General features: G+C 39.8%; 1 protein-coding gene across 2 annotated transcripts in view; it reads left to right on the top strand.

The window, feature by feature from the left end:
- The first annotated feature begins 5,470 nt into the window (after positions 1–5,470).
- LOC117280109 (transcriptional repressor ILP1-like) overlaps positions 5,471–22,824 on the top strand; it is a 31,400-nt gene continuing 14,046 nt past the window's right edge. For both annotated transcript variants that reach the window (XR_011415334.1, XM_070199682.1), the window contains exons 1-2: positions 5,471–5,815; positions 6,857–7,012. Coding sequence is in view for 1 of the 2 variants with exons in the window: in XM_070199682.1 (XP_070055783.1) it covers positions 5,801–5,815; positions 6,857–7,012 (171 nt within the window). In the remaining variant the exon portion in view is untranslated. The remainder of the gene's footprint in view (positions 5,816–6,856; positions 7,013–22,824) is intronic.

The raw sequence follows: 22,824 nt of genomic DNA, 5'->3' as shown, positions 1-22,824 counted from the left end.
GCTCGGTCTCCCAGGTGGCATCCTCCACATGATGACCTCTCCACTGCACCTTCACTGAAGCTATCCGAGGTCTCTAGCTCAAAATATGAGACATGGGTTCAAACCCTCGATTGTGATATTTTAATAGTCAGCCCAGTGATTACACATCGCGATTGCGGAATTTCCCGTGCGATCGCGAAGAACAAAACCTTCAGTAGCCAAAAACCTTCTACGCGAACGCACATACCAAGTCGCGGACGTGGTGACTAATTTATCTGACTTACGCGATCGCGGGCAGTCCCACACAATCGCGATGAACAACATATGGAAATCCCAGGCCTTCTCTTCCTTCTCTGCGAATGCGTCTCCTCCGATGCGATTGCGTAACACAACTACCTCAAGGCTTTGCGATTGTAGCCTTAACCACGCGATGGCATAGAACAAATTCCCACCTTCCATACCTAACCCTATGTGGTCGCGGTCCTCTTTTTGCGATCGCGAAAGAGGAAACCAGAAGCATTGACTTCAGCAATAACACAAGTCCAAATATGAGCCAAACATTATCCGAATCACACCCGAGGCCCCCGGGACCCCATCCAAACATACCAACATATTCTAAAATATCATACGAATTTGCTCGAAGCCTCAAATCACATCAAACAACACTAAAACCATGAATTGCACAGTGATTCAAGCCCAATAAACTTATGAACTTCTAACTTCCTAAACTAATGCCGAAACATACCAAACCAACTTCGATTAACTTTAAATTTTGTACACAAGTCATAAAATGACACAATGGATCTATTCCAACTTCCGAAACCAAAATTCGATCCTGGTAACCACAAAGTCAACTCTCGATCAAACTTCTCAACTCTCCAAATTTTAATTTTTCCAATTTTCGCCAATTCAAGCCAAAATCACCTACGGACCTCCAAATCAATATTCGGACACACTCCTAAGTCCAAAATCACCACATAGAGCTATCAGAGCCATCAAAACACCATTCTGGAGTCATTTACACATAAGTCAATATCCGGTCAACTCTTTCAAATTCATTCCGAAACATCCCGACAACCAAACCAACCACCCGGGTAAGTCACATAACAACAAACAAATACAAAATAGGCAATTAATAGGGGAACGGGGCTATAATATTCAACACCACCGGTCGGGCCATTACAATAATATTTGATTGTGGACAATAAATTGAAGGCTCCCGAAAAGCTTATATGCAAATTTATCGTTCATATTATATGATTGTGGTTAAAACATATGTTGTAATAAAGCAGAAGTTTACTAATATGAATGGCTACCATACTAAGACTACAAATAATTGGAAGATTAAAAATCTTCATGTTTCCACAATCATAGGGGGTAAAATAATATGTATGTGAGAAGTTACCCTCCTTATTCTTCAATTTGTACTACATCATGTATCACAGTAAACTATAAGTTTACTAATGCAAAAGTAGCTATAAGCAATCAGAAATTTGCTGATACAAAAGTAGCCACAGTAAATAAGAAGTTTAATAATGCAAAAGTTTGTGCCATAGTAAACTAGAAGTTTACTAAGAGATAACACATGACATGATAAACTTGAAGTTTTTATTTGCCATTTTTAAATGAGCTATTTGAGAATTCAGATAAGCATATACTGAAGAACTAGAAGATTCTTCAAGAATTCTCTTGTGTTGCTTGTTCTCATAATAAATTAATTATACCAGCTAAAGTTGGGACTAAGACCCCTAAATTCTAGAATATATAAAAGGTGAATATGGGCTCATTCACCTATCATGTGAACCACCTATAGATGCATATATGAGATGGTTACATGTGTGTTTATTGTCAACCTGCAGTTCGGCATTTGAAATTGCTTTTCTCAATTAAGAGCATAACTTTCGGATTATGAAATCAAGACAATCCATCTTGATAATGCTGGTTTATATCCAAGCTGGTTTAACATTGAATACCTCCTATTAATGGCTAAACTATTACTTATGAGAACAAAGCATCATGTGTTGGTCTAAAATTTTCTAAATTGCATACAACAGTACTTGTATGTATCAGACCAACAAGATATTATAAGTCATCCCCTAACAATTTGTTCTGGATCAGAATCCAATTATTTTTACTATCTAATAATTGTTGTTGTATGGTATATGATTAATTTCTCTACCACAATGCACAAAGATAGGTTCCCCAAAGAAGATTGGGGATATATGGTAGTTTTTCTAATATTTGGGGGATGGAATAAGCATATGAAAAATATGCTATATGAATCGAATTATCATTAATATTATCCTCACTCAGAAGATAATTCAAGCCATATGCCAGAAGCATTTGCTGATCCAAAATTAAATATCATATTTCAGCTGCAAATGCTCATATTAAAATTAAAGTCCCGAAAGGACAAAGTTTACTGCACACCTGAAGCATAGTAAAACGATTAGTTCCAAAGGTAACAATCCTTGAAAAATGATAGGAGCAAATGATCAAATGATCATAATGAGGAGGAAATGAGCTCTAGAAGCGCCCATGACATAATATTTCATGAAACTCCAGAAGAAGTTCAGGTACCTGAAAATAAAGAAATTGATGAGATCTCAACAAGTTATGTCACTTAGGAACCAATACAAAATGATCGTCGACGGTATATTTGATACGATATAGTGCACAATATTGTAAAACATTGTGAGGATCGAATATGTAGTCCAGACACCTGAAGATGTCATGCCATTTAAATGCATGGCATAACCGATATGACTCATTTGATCAAGTTTATATGAAGATCCCTGAAGGATTTTAAATGCTTGAAGCATATAATTCAAAGTATCGAGAAATGTACTTTATCAAATTACAAAAATCTTTGTACGATTTAAAGTAATCTGGGCGCATTTGGTATAATCGCCTCAGTGAATATTTGTTGAAAGAAGGTTACATAAAAGATGTTATTTGTCCATGTATTTTTATAAAGAAAATGTCGTCAGAATTTGCTATACTTGTTGTTTATGTTGATGATATACATCTTGTTGGAACTCCAGAATAGCTCCAAAAGGCAATTTAATATCTTCAGAAAGAATTTGAGATGAAAGATCTTGGAAAGATAAAACTTTGTCTTGATCTACAAATTAAAGATTTAGCAGACAAAATCTTTATCCTTCAATCTGCCTATACATAAAGGGTCATAAAACACTTTTACATGGACAACGCGCATCCATTGAATACACCAATGGTTGTTCGATTACTTGAAGTGAATAAGAATCCGTTCCGACCTCCATAAAAGGATGAAGAACTCCTTGGTCATGAAATACTCTATCTCAGTGTAATTGGTACACTTATGTATCTTGCTTATGCTACGAGGCCTGACATAATATTTTCTGTTAATTTACTAGCAAGATATAGCTCTTCTCCTACACGGTGACAGTGGAACGAGATTAAGCATATATTACGATATTTAAAGGGAACTCATGATATGGTTTTGTTTTACGCTTATAAAGGTAGTCCAAATCTTGTTGGTTATGCAGATGTAGATTATTTATTTGGTCCCTGTAAAGTTCAATCTCAAACTGGGTACGTGTTTACATGTGGAGATGTTGTCATATCATGACACTCCACAAAGTAATCTATTGTTGCTACTTCTTCAAATCATGTTGAGATAATAGCTATTCATGAAGCAAGTATGGAATGTGTATGGTTGAGATCGGTGATTCATTTTATTGGAGAAAAGTATAGTTTGGAATGTGATAGAAGACCCATATTTTATACAAAGACAATGCTGCATGCATAGCCCATTAAAGGGAGGATTCATAAAAGGAAATAGAACGAAACACATTTCACCAAAGTTATTCTTCACACATTATCTCCAGAAGAATGGTAATATCGATGTGCAGCAAATCCGTTCAAGTGACAATCCGACAGATTTATTCACTACGTCTTTACCAACTTCAACTTTTGAGAAGATAGTATACAAGATTGGAATGCAGAAACTCAAATATTTGAAACAAGGTTTGCAACAGGGGGAGTAAAATACATGTTGTACTCTTTTTCCCTTACTAAGGTTTTTTCCACAGGATTTTTCTTGTAAGGTTTTTAGTGAGGTAGCTAGCAATGCGTATTACTAAATATGTGTATTCCTTTTCCTTCACTAGGATTTTTTCCCACGGGTTTTTTCCTAGTAAAGGTTTTAACGAGGCACTTAATAATGAACATCCAAGGGGGAGTGTTATGAAAATATTATATTGTGGATGTTCATTTAATACTCCGCTATAAATAATCTTCCTGAAGAAGATTATCCATTTAGTACTCCATTGAAGTTTATCTATAAGCAGCTGATGCAGGCAGGTTGCAAGCAACTCAATGAAATGATTTGTAGCAGCTTCTTATTAAACAAGCAGGTTGCGAGCAGCTCATACAGACAGCTTACAAGCAGCTCAAGAAAAGTCTCGCAGCTGCTTCCTGAAAAGCCTTGCAGCTGCTTACTGAAAAGCCTCGCAACTGCTTTCTTTCTTCTATAAATAGAGGAGATTTCAATTTATTATATACATCAGTTTGAAGTTGTATAATATATCAATCTCTCTTTATACTTATCTTCAGTATATTTACTTTGCAGCCTTTATTTTATAACAAATAAATAATTCAAATTAAATGTGGATGCTGATGTACTCACGGTTGCATTGATTAATTACTTTATCAAAACAAATTTTAGCAAATTTTTAGGATTCATTTGTCCATAATTGTTTTCTCCCTGTTTCCGAATTTTTTTCATCAAAAATATGTTTATCCATGAAACTCTGTAAGTTTTTGAAGAATTTTCTATAATGAGTTTTTTCAAAGACCAAGGAGTGGTTTTGACCACTTTTTCAAAATTTTCGGAATTTATTTTTCTTACTCATAAAACTGAAATATTTTTCAAGCAAAATACATGTCCAAACATAATTTCAAATTTTAAATATTATTTTTCAACTTAACTTTAAATATTATTTTTTTCAAAAATTATAATTTTTATGCCCATACGCCTACTTATTAACCTTGAGAGGAAGTAATCATAGAACTATCCGTGGAACAGATGGTGCAAACTGCAAAATGATGATGAACAAAGGAGTTATTATTATTATTATTATTATTAGAAACAAAGACATTTTAATCTCATTTATCGGCATGAAATTAAACTGACTTCTTGTACTCTCACTAAGAAATCTAAGTGCTCTTAATAGGAGACATAATGCTTGGCAAGTGGAGTAGGTGTTTGATTTTAGATATATGTAATAGGGGTGGTTAGTTTGGCAAACGGGTGGATAGGATTAGATAGAGTCTAAGTCTAAAATGATAGTAAAAATAAATAAATTATTTGATTCGATATATATTTAATACGAATCGAAGATAAATTAATCCTCATATAATATTTATATATGACTCTTTTACAAGAACTTGAGTATCCCAATTTAAGTTTTTATAAATATAAAAATTAAAACTTATATTAGTTATGCACGGTTATTCATTTTGTAAGGGAATAATTCAAAAGACGAGACATGAAAGCGCGAAATTTCCGCCGCTGCAGCGACAACGATGGCGGCGAAGACACCACACCGCAGCAAAACGACCGAACACCGCCTCCGCCAGGCTCCTCAGCTTTGCAGACGAGTATCCCGTTAAGCGCTCCACAAAACCCTCCTCCGGTTCTGCAATGCGTTTTACCCCTGCACCTAATCCGCCGGTACTTACACCGCTTTTACGCGCCCCATAAAACCCTCCTCCAGTTCTGGAATCCGTTTTGCCTATCGCAGCAGGCTGAGCTTGTTAAGAAAAGCTACTTGAGAAAATGAAAAGTCTAAAAGTACGTGTTCTCATTCAATCTGTTGAGTGTTCTTTTCATTCGATCCATTTTGGTGAAATTAAAACTCTCTCCCTTTCTCTGTTAATAATTCCATCTCATGTTCGATCTTTATTTAGGAGTAATTCTCTGTTTAGCTCCTTAAAAGATTGTGAATTTGTCTTCTTTTCTCAATTTCTTATTTTAGCTGTATCATTGACATATTACCTCATATTAAGAAAGATATGGTCTGATCAAAGCGTATTTTAGCATGCATTTCGTTGAGCCAACTTGCTTGGGATTGAGGATTAATAGATTGATATTAGTTTTTGTTGTGTGAAGATAACTGTGTACGCTCTTCATGAATCGTATGTCATTTGACACCCCCTTGCCTTGACTTAACTAGACTCAGGTTTTGTATCACTAGCTTTTTGTCATACATTTGTTCACCGAGGTTCTCGTGATTAATAAGGTTAAGCAATGCTCTTCAAGAATCTTATGTCATTTGACATCCTCTTTGCCTTGACTGTCAGGTTTGTGTCACTAGCTTTTTGTCATACATTTTTCACTTAGGTTCTCGTTATTTATAAGGTTAAGCAATGTCTGGTATTTTCAAGATGAAACATTGATTCTGTATTTTGTTCATGGATATGATACTACTAATCAGATCATGTTTGCATTGACTTAGAACAAGTGGGAACTTGTTGTGCTTTACAAAGTTGCTTTAGAAATCACAAATACTTGTCAAAAAAAATTAAAAATTCAGGGACTCAAATGCTGATATTTTTATGCATTAATGGAATAAATTAAACTTATATATAATTTTTTTAAATACAGATAATGAAGTGTTTGATTCATGCTGCAATAGTTGGCTTTTTTCCCTAATAGATTTTGAAAGCTAAATAGTGGTTAGAGAAAATAGGCTAAGACACATAAACATGTGTAAGTTCAGCCGTTCAACTGGCAAACTGACTATATGTGTTTGCCATAATAAAAAGTTGAACTATTATAGCATAGTGTATATTTAGATATTAACTCTGTTACCTTTTTTGCCTTTCTTGTCAGGAATCTGTTGCACCGTTGTGCAATACTGAAGAAAATCTATCTGCCTCTTTGTCAAATGTCAGTGCACTGGAACATTCTTTATCAGCTATTAATGAGGAGTGCATATTTATGCAAAAGCTTCGTGATTTTGTTTGTGGAATATGTGTGTGTTTGCAGGTATGTTTTACACTTTATGAATTGTTTATTCTGTATTCAAAGACCTTAGTTATACTAATTACAAGATCATGCTAGCAAAATAAAATTTTGAACACCTTTACTTACTGAAATCTGCACCTTTTTCCCCTAAAAAACATCTCTTATTTCTTTCTTGCCAGATTGTCCAAATAATGCACTAAGGAGTGAGCTTTCATATCTTCTTCAGTAGTTCAGTCTTTTCCATGCCCTGAACGTATTATCTGATGAGTAGACCTTTGAAGTTCTGTGGCATATAACCAACATACCCCAAAAATATTAAGAAAAAAACCAGAACCTCCAAGAAAGATAACAATGCATCAACATACGAATTGCCGATTCAGCATTTGAAGTTCTGTGGCATAACCCAGCATACCTCAAATATATATAAATATAAATATATATATGTATATATATATATATATATATATATATATTAGAGGGGGAGAGACCCTCCAAAAAAGATTACAATGCATCAACATAAGACTTACAGATTCAGCATCAGATTCACATAGAAAACATCTATTGCTACTATTGTACCCACTGCTCTGTAGATCAAGTGTCAAGACAAACTCCATGTGCTGCCAACCGCTCAAAGCATGCAACTTTAGTTGGTGCCTTGGTTTTCCAAAGCGTCTTCTGAGGCCAAACAAATTTATCTTCTTCGGCTTTTCTCTGTATAGTAAATGAGAAAGACCAATTAACATATGCCCGCTTTGCCTTTCTTAAGTAATAATCTAGATATTCACTTGCTGCTAAAGCTGCATCAAACATTTGTCTTCCTTTGATTAAGGCAGTTTGATTATCAGCCACCAATCTATCCATCACCCTTTTCAATCGTTCAGTTAACATTTTGGCAATAATTTTATTAACACTACCAGTAAATTGATAGGCCTGAAGTTTTTGACATTTACAACTCCTTTCTTTTTGGGAATAAGGGCTATAAACATTTACTTATTAAAGCTTTTCCAAAAGTTCCTTCTTCATAGAAAATCCATAGTCTTCAAATGTTCCTTCACAATATTCTAGCACGTCCCAAAAGAGGTTGTATTAAAATCGTCCGGACCTAGAGCCTTGTCACCATCAAACATTTGGATGACTTCACTGACTTCTTCCATAAATGTTGTTTGCAATCCACTGTCTTCCTCATCCCGAGCAGCCAGCCTGTTCACAGCACCAAAAAGGTATCTTCTTCTCCTACTCAGAAAGTAAACTAAAGATAGTAATGAACATTATGGTCTTCTGAAGTTCTGCCATTTGTTTCTAGCATGTCGATATAACTGTATTTCTATCTTTTGTGGGAATTGGACATTCTGTGGAGAATCTAGTATCCCTGTCTCCTTGCTTAATCTATAGGTACTTAGATTTTTGTCTCAGAGACACCTCTGCAACATTTACAATCTCCTCCAACTCTTTTAACAATGTAGACTTTTCTTCATTTAAGATGGAATCCCTGACTTTTTGATGCAACAAGAGATCAATTTCTTCAACTCATTTCAGTGCTTGTCTTATCCTCCAGTCTCCCAAAAACATCAGTTTTAATATCTTCCTTCAGCAGTTTTAGTTTTTTTGCAAGCACCAGATTTATACTGCCATGTATATTACATCCCTTCCCTTTTCCCCAATCTTTACATTCAAGTAAATTTGGGAAGTGATCAGACATGATCCTCGACATCACTCTCTGTTTAATATTCTTCAAAAACAGAAAAACTCATCCCATTCAGTAGAGACCAAGAACCTCTCTATTCTAGAGGCTACCCTCTCATTGTAGCCTCTAAACCATGTCTATCAACCACCATGAAGAGGGTGGTCAATGAGGAGAGGTCATATATGAATCTGGAGGATTCTCTCTTTGATCTTGCAGTTTTGTACTTGCTGGTTCTCTCATCCTTAAATCTTGTAATGTTGAAGTTTCCTCCAATTGCCCAAGTAAGTACGTCCAAACCTCTTATAGCTTGTAGCTCCTACCATAATTCTTTTTCTTTTGAAAATGATAACAAATTTTATATATGAGTAAAATATTTACCAAGAGATTGTGTTAACCACAATCAGAACCCAAAAGAACTGAGACCCTCTAGCCCATTCTGTTCGATTACATTTCTTCTAGCAGATCTAGTAATGAATTTATATCCTCCCTTTAGCTCTCTTTGCACCAAAAATGAAATAAGAAAATACAGTTAAGCTTAATTTTCTGGTAAGAACTTAGCCTATTTAAAAAATTCTGGCATTCCATTCCTTCCATATAACCCACCAGATGCAAACAGGAATTACTTTCCACAAGTTCTTCTGTTTAATATTTGCTCTTCCATTGTTCCAACTACTGTGAAGCTAAGTTGCTCGGACTCAGGTGCGAGTGTGTCACGACCCAAAACCTAACCCGTCGTTATGACGCCTATCGTGATACTCGGCAAGCCGACATCTCCAAAACACTTTCAACATTTAACAGAAATGAATTAATATATTTAAAATAACCGACGTCTTTCATGAAAACGGGGTAAAACTCAAAGCATAAGTGCGGAAAAATAGCCCGACATCGGGGTGTCACTGAATCATGAGTATCTAGATATCAAGTCTAATACAAACAATGTCTGAGTATCAATACTTGAAAGAAAGAAAATATAGAAGGAGAGACAAGGTCTGCGGACGTCAACAACTACCTCGTAGTCTCCGGTACTCGATCGCGCACGAACTCAACGACCTCCGTGATCAAACACATCTGGATCTGCACATGAAGTACAGGGTGTAGCATGAGTACAACCAACTCAGCAAGTAACAGAAATAAATAAAGAATTGAGAAGGTAGTGACGAGCTATACAAATACAGTTCATTTTCAATAATTCCAACAAAGAATAGACATGCTTTCAATCCGGCAGTTCAAGTCAAATTAGTTTATACAGTTACAGTGCAGGTAATCCGGATATAGAATCTTTCAGAAATTTCACAACAATGACAGATAGCAACTAAGTGCATCAACAAATAGAAAACAAGTATAGAGACACTCAACTCGTCACAACAGCTCAATCACTCGGCTCTCAACCCTCAGTACTCACACTCAATAGGTACCTGCGCTCACTGGGGGTGTGCAGATTCCGGAGGGGCTCATATCAGCTCAAGCGCTATAATCTGCACGGACAACTCACGTGTTGCACGGACAACTCACGTGCTATCGTATCATATCAAGATCCGCACGGACATCTCACGTGCTACTGTACAACTCACGTGCTAAGTATAAACATCATGATTCGCACAGACAACTCACGTGCTACGGTATTTATACCTCACAACCAGGCCCTCGGCCTCTCTTAGTCATGTACCTCTCTAGTCTCACGGCCCTCAGAAATCATAAAGATCAGCCCAAACAAAATAACATAGTGTATCAATAAGAATCAAGAAGAGACTGAGATATGATGCATAAGTAAAACCATGACTGAGTACTAGACAACAAATAGCAGTTAATTCAACAAGTACTCGACCGCTGCGGGCCCCAACAGTGATAACATATGGCCTAAGCATGATTTCTAACATGATTTGCAGTCAAATCTCTATAACACAGAGAGAGCAGGTAATTAGCAATAGTCTATTCAACTTTACAGTCTCACGGGACGGACCAAGTCACAATCCCCCACGGTGCACGCCCACACGCCCGTCACCTAGCATGTGCGTCACCTCCAAAATAGTCACATCATACCAAAATTCGGGGTTTCATACCCTCAGGACCAGATTTAAAATTGTTACTTACCTCAAACCACGCAAAATCCTACTCCGCAATGCCCTTGCCCCTTGAATCAATCTTCAAACGCCCTGAATCTAGCCACAAGCAGTACGATATATTTAATGTACGTTAAAAGAATCAATTCCACAAGAAAAACACGAAATTATAATCCGAAATAGGCTCCAACCGGCCCCCGGGCCCACGTCTCGAAGTTCGACAAAAGTCACAAAACCCGAAAGCCCATTCACTCTCGAGTCCAACCATACCAAATTTACTCGAATCCAACCTCAAATCACCTTCCAAAACTCGAAATTTTAGCCTATGATGTTTCTACCATTTTCCCCCAAATTTACAACTCAAATCCCTAATTAGATGATGAAAATAGCAATAGATTCATGAAATATAATCCAATCCGAGTTAGAATCACTTACCATCTTCTTGAAGAAACCTTGAAAAATCGCCTCATACCTAGCTCTCAAAGTCCCAAAGTTGAAATGGGAATCAAACCCTCGAATTTCCATTTTCTGCCCAGTTCTTCCGCACCTGAGGACATTTTGTCGCATCTGCGACGCCGCACCTGCGGAAATTCCATCGCAGGTGCGGATCCCACTTAAGTTCCCAGATTCCACATCTGCGGTCACATGTTCACACCTGCGGGCTCTGCCCGCTTCTGCGATCCTTGCCACTCAGGCCTTTTTCCGCATCTGCGCCTCCCCTTCCGCATCTACGGTTTCGCAAATGCACTCCTAACCTCGCACCTACGCTTCCAGTCCAACCCGGCCTTGCTCGCATCTGCGTCCTCCTCTTCGCTTCTGCGGGGCCGCACCTGCGGGCTTCCACCGCAGGTGCGAAACACCAGAACACCATAAGAAACCAGCAATGCCTAAGTCCAAATTTCCTTCCGATGGGCATCTGAAACACCCCCGAGGCCCCCGGGACCTCAACCAAACATACCAGCAAGTCATATAACCCCATGCGGACTTAGTCGAAACTTCGAATCACTCAAAATAATATCAAAACACCAATTACACCAATTACACCCAGATTCAAGCCTAAAGAACTTCTAAACTTTCAAATTCCACAAACGACGCCGAAACCTACCAAACCACGTCCGATTGACCTCAAATTTTTCAAACAAGTCATATTCAACATTACGGACCTACTCCAACTTCCAGAATCGGAATCTGACCCCGATATCAAAATGTCAACCCCCGGTCAAACTTCCCAAAAATTTGACTTTCGCCATTTCAAGCCTAAATTAGCTACAAACCTCAAATTCACAGTCCGGACACGCTCCTAAGTCCAAAATCACCCAACGAAGCTAACGGAACCGACGAAACTCCATTTCGGAGTCGTCTTCACACACTTCCGACTACCGTCAAAATCCTGAGACTAGAGCTTCCGTTTTAAGGACTAAGTATCCCAAAACACTCCGAAACCAAAAACAAGACCTCCCGGCAAGTCACTTAAGCAGAAACAGATACTGAGAAAATAGTAAATAGGGGATCGGGGCTAATACACTCAAAACGACCGGCCGGGTCGTTACATCCTCCCCGTCTTAAAATAATCGTTCGTCCTCGAACGAGCATAGAGACATACCTGAAGTGGTGAAAAGATGAGGATAACGGTTGCGCATATCATGCTCGGTCTCCCAAGTCGCCTCCTCGACCGGCTGACCCTCCACTGAACCTTCACAAAAGCAATATTCTTCGACCTCAGCTTTCGAACCTACCTATCTAAGATTGCCACCGGCTCCTCAACATAAGATAAATCCTTGTCCAACTGGACTGAGCTGAAATCCAATACGTGAGATGGATCGCCGTGATACTTCTGGAGCATAGAAACATGGAATACTGGATGAACTCCTGCTAGACTGGGAGGCAAGGCAAGCTCATAAGCAACCTCCCCGACACGTCGCAGTACCTCAAATGGACCGATAAACCTCGGGCTCAGCTTGCCCTTCTTTCCGAACCTCATAACACCCTTCATGGGTGACACCCGGAGCTAGACCCGCTCTCCAACCATGAATGCAACATCGCGAACCTTCCGATTCACATAACTCTTCTGTCTGGACTGGGTTGTGCGTAGTCTATCCTGAATCACCCTAACCTTCTCCAGAGCATCCTGAACCAAGTCTGTACCCAATAATCTAGTCTCGCCCGGCTCGAACCAACCCCCTGGAGACCTACACCGCCTACCATACAGAGCCTCATACGGTACCATCTGGATGCTTGACTGGTAACTGTTGTTGTAAGAAAACTCCGCTAGAGGCAAGAACTGATGCCATGAACCCCCAAACTCCATCACACACGCACAGAGCATATCCTCTAATATTTGAATAGTGCACTCGGACTGTCCGTCCGTATGAGGGTGAAATCCTGTGCTCAACTCCACTCGAATACCCAACTCATGCTGTACGACCCTCCAGAACCATGATGTAAACTGCGTACCTCGGTCAGAAATGATAAGATATCGGTACGCCATGAAGCCTGGCGATCTCGCGGATATACACTCGAGCCAGCTGCTCGGAAGAATAGGTAGTCATCACAGGAATGAAATGAGCTGACTTGGTCAGCCGATCCACAATCACCCAAACTGCATCAAACTTCCACTGAGTCCGTGGAAGCCCAACAACGAAATCCATAGTGATCCGCTCCCATTTCCACTCCGAAATCTCTAATTTCTAAAGCAACCCACCTGGTCGCTGATGCTCATACTTCACCTGTTGGCAATTTAGGCACCGAGCTATATACTCCACTATGTCCTTCATTTTCCTCCACCAGTAATGCTGTCTAAAGTCCTGATACATCTTCGCGGCGCCCGGATGAATAGAATACCGCGAACTGTGAGCCTCCTGGAGAATCAACTCACGCAAACCATCTATATTGGGCACACATAGCCTGCCCTGCATCCTCAATGCACCATCATCACCAATAGTGACCTCCCTAGCATCACCGTGCTGGACCGTGTCCTTAAGGACGAGCAGATGTGGGTCATCATACTAACGCTCCCTGATACGATCATAAAGAGAAGACCGAGAGACCATATAAGCCAATACTCGACTCGGCTCAGAAATGTCTAATCTAACAAACTGGCTGGCTAAGGCCTGAACATCCAATACCAATGGCCTCTCTGCTGCCGGAAGATATGCTAAGCTCCCCAAACTCTCCGCCCAGCGACTCAAGGCATCGGCCACCACATTGGCCTTCCCGGGATGGTACAAAATAGTGATATCATAGTCCTTAAGAAGCTCCAACCACCTTCGCTGATGCAAGTTAAGATCCTTCTGTTTGAACAGATGTTGCAAACTCCGATGATCAGTGTAAATCTCACAATGGACCTCGTACAAATAGTGCCGCCAAATATTCAAGGCGTGAACAATAGCTGCTAACTCAAGGCCATGGACAAGATAATTCTTCTCATGGGGCTTCAACTGGCGCGAAACATAAGCAATCACTCTACCATCCTGCTTCAGAACACACCCAATACCGATCCGCGAGGCATCACAATACACTGTGTAAGAACCAGAAGCTGATGGTAGAACTAGAACTGGAGTCGTGGTCAAAGTAGTCTTGAGCTTCTGAAAGCTCTCCTCACACTCATCCGGCCACCTGAAAGGAGCACCCTTCTGGGTCAATTTAGTCAAGGGCGATGCAATAGATGAGAAACCCTTCACAAAACGACGGTAAAAGCCCGCCAACCCAAGAAAGCTCCGAATCTCCGTGAATGAGGACGGTCTGGGCCAACTCTGCACCGCTTCTATCTTCTTCGGATCCACCTGAATACCCTTACTGGACACCACGTGACCCAAGAATGCCACTGAATTGAGCCAAAACTCACACTTGGAGAACTTTGCATAAAACTTCTCCTCCCTCAATTGCTGTAACACAATCCTCAGATGCTGAGCATGCTCCTCCTGGCTACGAGAGTACACCAGGATGTCATCAATGAATACAATAATGAACGAGTCAAGATAAGGCTGAAACACACTGTTCATCAGATGCATGAACGCTGCTGGGGCGTTGGTTAGCCCAAAAGCCATCACAAGGAACTCATAATGGCCATATCGGGTCCTGAAAGCTGTCTTAGGAATATCTCAGCTGGTGACACCCTGACCTCAAATCAATCTTGGAGAACACCATCGCTCCCTGAAGCTGGTCAAACAAATCATCAATACGCGGCAAAGGATACTTGTTCTTGATTGTGACCTTGTTCAACTGTCTGTAATCAATGCACATTCTTATAGTACCATCCTTCTTCTTCACAAATAGAACTGGTGCACCCCAAGGTGACACGCTAGGCCGAATAAACCCCTTATCAAGGAGTTCCTGAAGCTGCTCTTTCAACTCCCTCAACTCAGCCGGTGCCATACGGTATGGTGGAATAGAAATGGGATGAGTGCCTGATACCAAATCAATACCGAAATCAATATCCCTGTCGGGTGGCATGCCCGACAGGTCTGCAGGAAACACATCCGAGAAATCTCGCACCACCGGAACAGAATCAATAGCAGGAGCCTTTGCACTAACATCCCTCACAAAGGCCAGATAAGATAGACAACCTTTCTCAATCATTCGTTGAGCTTTCAAGTATGAAATCACTCTACTGGGAACATAGTCTGTAGAGCGGCTCCACTCAACCCTCGGCAACCCCGGCATCACCAACGTCACGGTCTTAGCGTGACAATCTAGAACAACATGATATGGAGACAACCAATCCATACCCAAAATCACGTCAAAATCGACCATACTAAGCAACAAGAGATCTACTCTGATCTCCAGGCTCCCAATAGTCACCACATATGACCGATATACTCGGTCCACAATAATAGTATCGCCCACCGGAGTAGATACATAAACAGATGAAACTACAGACTCACGGGGCATATCCAGAAAATGAGCGAAATACGATGATACATATGAATAAGTGGAACCAGGGTCAAATAAAACAGAGACATCTCTGTGGCAAACTGAGACAATACCTGTAATCACAATATCTAAAGCAATGGCATCTGGTATGGCAGGGAGAGCATAGAAACGGGCCTAGCCACCCCCTGATCGGCCTCCCCCTCTCGGGAGACCCCTAGCTGACTGAGCCCCACCTCGAGCTGGCTGGACGGGTGGTGGAGCTGCTGGTGCTGGTGCCATTGGCCGAGTAATATAGCGTGGAGCCCCACTCAACAACCTAGGACAATCTCTCTTAATGTGACCAAAATCTCCGCACTCGAAACAACCCCTCCTCTGACAGAACTGCTGCTCCTGACGCCCAGAGGAACTACCCGTGGAAACCTGAGCTGACGAGACATGGTGAGAACTCTGCGCTGGTAGTGCACTGAACGACGACTGGCGCTACTGATGACTGTGTGATCCGTGGCCAGATGATGCACCACGGTTGACTGGGCGAGCCGTCTGAGCATGTCTGAAGGGACGACCCCTACCGTGTTGGAACTGCCCCCAGAGGGAACACCGCTAAATCTACCCTGTCCACGAGGCCTCCTAGCTGCGAACCATCTCAATCTGACGAGCAATGTCGACAACCTCGTCGAAAGTAGCACCAGACACTCTCTCTAGTCATAAGCAATCACAGCTGAAAAGTGAGGCCATCTATGAACCTCCCGATCCTCTCCCTGTCTGTGGGAACCAACCAGATAGCATGACGGGCCAACTCTGAAAATCTCATCTCATACTGCGTCACGGACATATCACCCTGACGAAGCTGCTCGAACTGCCTGCGCAGCTCCTCTCTACGGGACTGGGGCACGAACTTCTCCAGGAATACACCGGAGAACTGCTGCCAGGTAAAGGGTGCTGCGCTGACCGGCCTACGCCTCTCGTAAGCCTCCCGCAAACTGAAGGAAGCCCTAGAGAACTGAAAAGTAGTGAACGAGACCCCACTGGTCTCTAGAATACCTGTTGTACGGAGTATCCTCTGACACCTATCCAAGAAGCCCTGTGCATCCTCTCCCTCGGTACCACTGAAAGATGGAGGCTGGAGTCTTCCAAACCTCTCCAATCGACGCTGCTCATTGTCACACCTCCTTTTTCCCGAGGGGATAGGGGATAGGAGTTTTTTCCAATTTAAGTGACATTATTCGAAATGAGATTATTTATTTATTTAGAGTCGCCACTTGGAATAATTTATGGTGTCCCAAGTCACCGATTTATTTTAGAATCCCAAATCGAGGAAATTTAACTCTTATTTTTGATCCGAGAACACAAAAGACCGGGTAAGGAATTCTGTTAACCTGGGAGAAGGTGTGAGACACTTCCGAGTTCCGTGGTTTTAGCACGGTCGCTTAACAATTAATAATTGGCCTAGTTATCTGATTTAATACATGTTTTAAACCCATTGTGCATTTTTGTCTTTTACCGCATTTTAATATTTATGGAATTTATTTGAACAAGTCGCGATGTCGCACACTTGTTGTTTTGGTAGACATTGCGAACCGCGCCACGTGAAACGCACCCGCGATTTACAACATGTTTAATTTTATTATTATTTGAAGTTATGATCAAGTCGCGTGAAACGCGCACTTGAATTGGGGTATCATGACTATACCACAGGAACCGTACCCATAGTCACGATGATTTATTATTAATCGCGCCTAAATCAAGCTACGGTATTCGAATATTATTCAATTACTAATTTTGACATTATTGTAAGGTCATGAGGTATGTATATTGTTATAGAGGAAATGAAGTAAATTAATTATGGAAAAAATTGGCTAGCTTGTGTATGTTTATTTGTTTTTGGTCATGTGCAACAATTAGCCCATAAATACGCTACGAAAGTTCAATTAAAATCTTACACCAATCATGGCCCAACCTAATCTCTTATAATTTTACTGTTAACCAATATTTGAAATTAGACTAAATTTATGGCAGGAAAAGATAGATACATGCAGGATCAATTTAGTCACTAAGATAGGAGATCAAAATGAAACTAAAACATGCTAAAATGGAAAGCCATTACTTCATTGAATAAACAAGAAAAGTAACAAATTAATACATATTCATCAATAAAATTAACCATATGAACTACTAAAAAGGACAATAAATTAATCTTAACAAATACTCAACATGAGAACAAATTAATCTTAGCACACTCAGATGCGAACTCGATCATATCGTACTCAAAGTTAAATTAAAACAGAGTGACCCAAAAAATTAATGAGAAAAAAAAACAAAATAGAAAGAGAAGTGAACCTTTGTATTGATGATTGTGGATTTAAATTACAACCACTCAATGATCGGATAGCTCTCAACTGGACCCTTCGGACCACGGAAAACTCGAGCGGCAAATCTCAACTTGCAACCTCAATCGACCTTGCAAAACTGACGATTTAGTGGCTATTTTTGGAGCTTTTTTTTGGGGGGAGGGGGGGATTAATGATGGCTCAGAAGTCGTCAAGGCTGGTGGTTTTGGGGTGGTGAACCTGCTGGATTTTTCGAAAGAAAGCCGAAGAAAGAATGATACGAGTAGAAATTTCCTTATCCTAGAAGAAGAAAATAATTTTTTCTCAATTCCTTCCTCCCTCTTTTTTCCTTTCTCTCCTCTTTTTCATCACATTTCTCTTCTATTTATAGAATATTTTTTCGGAATTTTCAGATTTTTATTTTTACTTTTTATTTATTTTTTTATTTTTAATTAAAAAGAATTTCCACTTCCCATTTTTCTTATTTTTAAAAAAAAATAATTCCCCACTTTTCTTTACTTTTATTTTTTAATTTCTCACTTTTTTTACTTTTAACATATTTAAAATCCCACTTTTTAGTTTTCTTTTTTTATTTCCCAATTACTTTTACTTTTTTTTTAAAAAAAAAAAGCAGATACCCTTACTTTTATTTTTTAATTCCAACTTTAATTTACTTTTCATTTTTTAAATTTCCACATTCTTTTACTTCTATTTTTTTTAATTTTCTACTTTCTTTTACTTTTTTTTTATTAAACAATTTCTACCTACTTTTACTTTTACTTTTCAATTTTATATTTCTACTTTTCCTATTTTTTAATTCCCATCCGAAATTTGTTTTAAAAAAAATAAATAATAATAATTAATTTTTATTTATTTTCGGTTTTTAATTCATTTTATTTAAAAATAAAGATAAAAATAATACTAATAGTAATAATTGACCTTTTAAATTATTAATAATTTTTCTATATATATATATATATATATATATATATAAGTGTAACAAAGCTAAAATTCTGAAAATATTTACATAGTAGAAGGTGATAAAAATTCAAATATAGTCAAAAATTAGGTGCTCACACTCATCATCAGGCATGACAGGTACCACATAGTCCTGAGCAACTGCAACCGGTTGGGTTGGTGGTGCCTCCGGTGTCTGGAATCCCTGTACCACCTGCTCCGGTGTGCGGGCGGTGGGAGTCTGAGCACCTCCCCCGGTCTGAGAAGTGGCTGTTGCGGCTGGAACAGAGACCGCTTGACCAAGACTGGTACATGCGGTCAGAATCTGAGCTAAGGCCTCCTGAAGGCCTGGAATCACAATAGGCACAGGTGGTGCCTGAGTTGGTCCCACCGGCTAGGGGTGAGCATAAAATTCGAAAAATCGAATTCCGAACCGGACCAAATTAATTCGGTATTTTGGTTTCGATTTTTTCGGTATTTCGGTATTAAATTTTCGGTATAACGGTACGGTCCTCAGTATTAGGATCTTGAAATTTCGGTATACCAAAATACCGAATTTTTAAAGAATTTCATGTAGGACCTATACTGTCCAGCCCAACCCAATAAGCGAAATGTAGTATCTCTACACTACCCTAGTGCCCAGCCCAACCCAATAAAACTAGGCCCAACTCTTATCCTCTTTCCTTAGTTTCACTTCACTATAGGAAATTAGGAATTAGTAATTGGAAACGGAGAAACCTAATCTATACTGAAGAGATCAGCTGTGAGAGAGAACTCAGAGAAGTGAGAACCTAAGTACTGGAGTGCGATAGAGACGAGTCAGACGACGTCACAGCGACTTCCAGTCCAACCCGACCTTGCCCGCATCTGCGGGTTTCCACCGCAGGTGCAAAACACCAGAAGAAACCAGCAATGCCTATGTCCAAATTTCCTTCCGATGGGCATCCGAAACACCCCCAAGGCCCCCGGGACCTCAACCAAACATACCAACAAGTCATATAACCCCATGCGGACTTAGTCGAACCTTCGAATCACTCAAAACAACATCAAAACACCAATTACACCCGGATTCAAGCCTAAAGAACTTCTAAACTTTCAAATTTCACAAATGGCGCCGAAACCTACCAAACCACGTCCGATTGACCTCAAATTTTGCACACAAGTCATATTCAACATTACGGACCTACTCCAACTTCCGGAATCGGAATCCGACCCTGATATAAAAAGTCAACCCCCAGTTAAACTTTCAAAAAATTCGACTTTCGCCATTTCAAGCCTAAATTAGCTACAGACCTCAAATTCACAGTTCGGACACGCTCTTAAGTCCAAAATCACACAATGGAGCTAACATAACCGACATAACTCCATTCCAGAGTCGTCTTCACACACTTCCGACTACGGTCAAAATCCTGAGACTTAAGCTTGCGTTTTAGGGACTAAGTGTCCCAAAACACTTCAAAACCAAAAACAAGACCTCCCGGCAAGTCACTTAAGCAGAAACAGATACGGGAAAAACAGTAAATAGGGGACCGGGGCTAATAGACTCAAAACGACCGGCCGAGTCGTTACAGGGTGCCCGATACCGGTGCAGATCTAGAGGCCGGATCCTTCATGATCTAAATTTTAAGATTTGGGGGTATCGATTCAGGTACGGATAATGGTGGGGATTCGGGTAAAAATAATTCAAATAAGAAGCCGTGAAGGAAGCTCAAATAAGAACTGATTATGAGAAAGTGGTAAAACCCTTAGACCTGCTGTTACCATCTATCTAGTAATAAACTATTTCTGTAAAACTTCAGGTTGTGGGTTGGAGCAAAATGAATCATTAAAACCACCAACTAGGCAACGAGATAGGAACTGCTCTTTTGCTTCTTCCGGCTTGGTCTGAGAAGCCATTTCCAGCCATTTCTCCAAGTTGGCTGCTTGGATGTAAGACTTCTCAGGTGTATTGAATCTATGAAGAAATGGGTTAGAATTACCAAAAAACCTGATAATCTTATCATCAATGTCACACCATCTCATTTCATTTTTCAATACGAATGAAACGCCCATATATAATCGCAGATTTTCTGTCACCAATCCACTTTTCAATATGAATGAAGCACCCATATATATTGAAGTTCTAGTATACTCTATATAATAAATTTTGTTGCTTTCTTCCCCATCTCCAGTATAGATCCCCCGAGCCCCTAGATGCCAGCCGTAAATTATCACAAGCCCAACGCAAATTGTTCTCGTCTATTTTAATCTTGCTAATAAAACGACTGCTCCTATCTGTGAGAAAAAACCACATGTAACGACCATCACTAATGTCTTTAAGTTTAAAAGATTTTTCACCGGCCTTAAATAATAACTTTTCCTGCATGTTAAAAGTTGGCTAAGCCGATGAGAGGGCTCGCCGGAGAGAGAATCAGAGGGAGGGGGAAAGTTGCTAAACAAGTTAACACTGCTACTAACCAAATAACAGTCCTGCTGAATCTTGTCGTTGAATTGACGGAAAAGGTTCAAACCTGCCCCTCGACTATCCGAAATAGGACAGGTTTACCCTCCATTAAAAGTTGGCATCATTTGTGCCCCTACCGTGATCTAACGGAGTCATTTCTACCCTCCTTCACTAACATACGCAATTTTCTAATTTTTTTATTCCGAAGAAATATTCCTCTTTTTTAAAATCCACTTGGAACGCCCCCTCCCCCTCCCTTTTTTTTTTTTCTAGAAAGGGTCAAAACCTGCCCCTGAACTATACGAAATGGGACAATTACACCCACACCCTTTCCAAGTCCCTTATTTTAATTTTATCTTTTTATTTCTTTTTTCTCACTTTCATTTTCTTTTCTCTTTCTTCTTCCTCTCCTTTCAACCTTCATCAAAGAACCTCATTCAAAACCTCTCAAAGACCCCAAAAAAGTTTTCCAAACAAAAGTAACACATGCCAATAAAAATACACTTATGCCCACCCACAAATGTACAAACATAACACACTATTATGAAACTTCCATATTCAAGTGAACTTCTAGTAAAATCGTACTTACATACCATGCATGCTTTAAATGACTTAAATTTCTATTTATTGACCTTTTTCCTCTTGGTTTGTATAAGAAGAAAGTACAACAACAACAACAAACCCAGTGTAATCCCACAAGTGGGGTCTGAGTAGGGTAGTGTGTACGCAGACCTTACCCCTACCTTCAAGAAGGCAGAGAGGTTGTTTCCGGAAGATCCTCGGGTTAAGATAGCTAAAAGGAAGGGCAACAACAAAAAACATACCAATTAGAAAACCGAAGCAAAAATACAAAACTAAATACACTAGGTACTACAATTAGAAGACCAACACGAAAGCAATAACAAGTAATCACAGAAGTCAAGAGATACGAGAATACACAAATAACATTAAATCACGTACTAAAGCTACTGATACCGACAAGGACAACACTCGACTACCTGTCCTAACCCTGTACCTTATTTTTCAACCTCCACACCTTCTTATCCATGGTCATGTTCTCACTAAGCTTGAGCAACACCATATATTGCCTAATCACCTTTCCTCAATACTTCTTCAGCCTGCCTCTACCTCTCCTTATGCCTTCCCAACCTCTCATACCTCCTCATCGGTGCATCTATGCCTCTTCTCTTCACATGCCTGAACCATCTAAGTCTTGCCTCCCGAATGGTTCACATGCCCACCTTGTCCCCATTTCTAATTCTAACTTGGTATGCCCGCACATCCATCTCAACATCCTTATTTCATTCACCTTCATCTTTTGGATATGGGAGTTCTTGACTGGCCTACACTCCGCCCCATACAACATAGTCGGTCTGACCATCACTCTGTAGAACTTGCCAAGTTTTGGTGGCACATTCTTATCACGCAAAACACCGGAAGCGAGCTTTCATTTCATCCACCCTGACTTAATACGATGTGTAACATCCTTG

Source organism: Nicotiana tomentosiformis, chromosome 4, assembly GCF_000390325.3.
Source record: "Nicotiana tomentosiformis chromosome 4, ASM39032v3, whole genome shotgun sequence".
NCBI lineage: Eukaryota > Viridiplantae > Streptophyta > Magnoliopsida > Solanales > Solanaceae > Nicotiana > Nicotiana tomentosiformis.
This window is presented reverse-complemented; position numbering and strand designations above follow the sequence as displayed.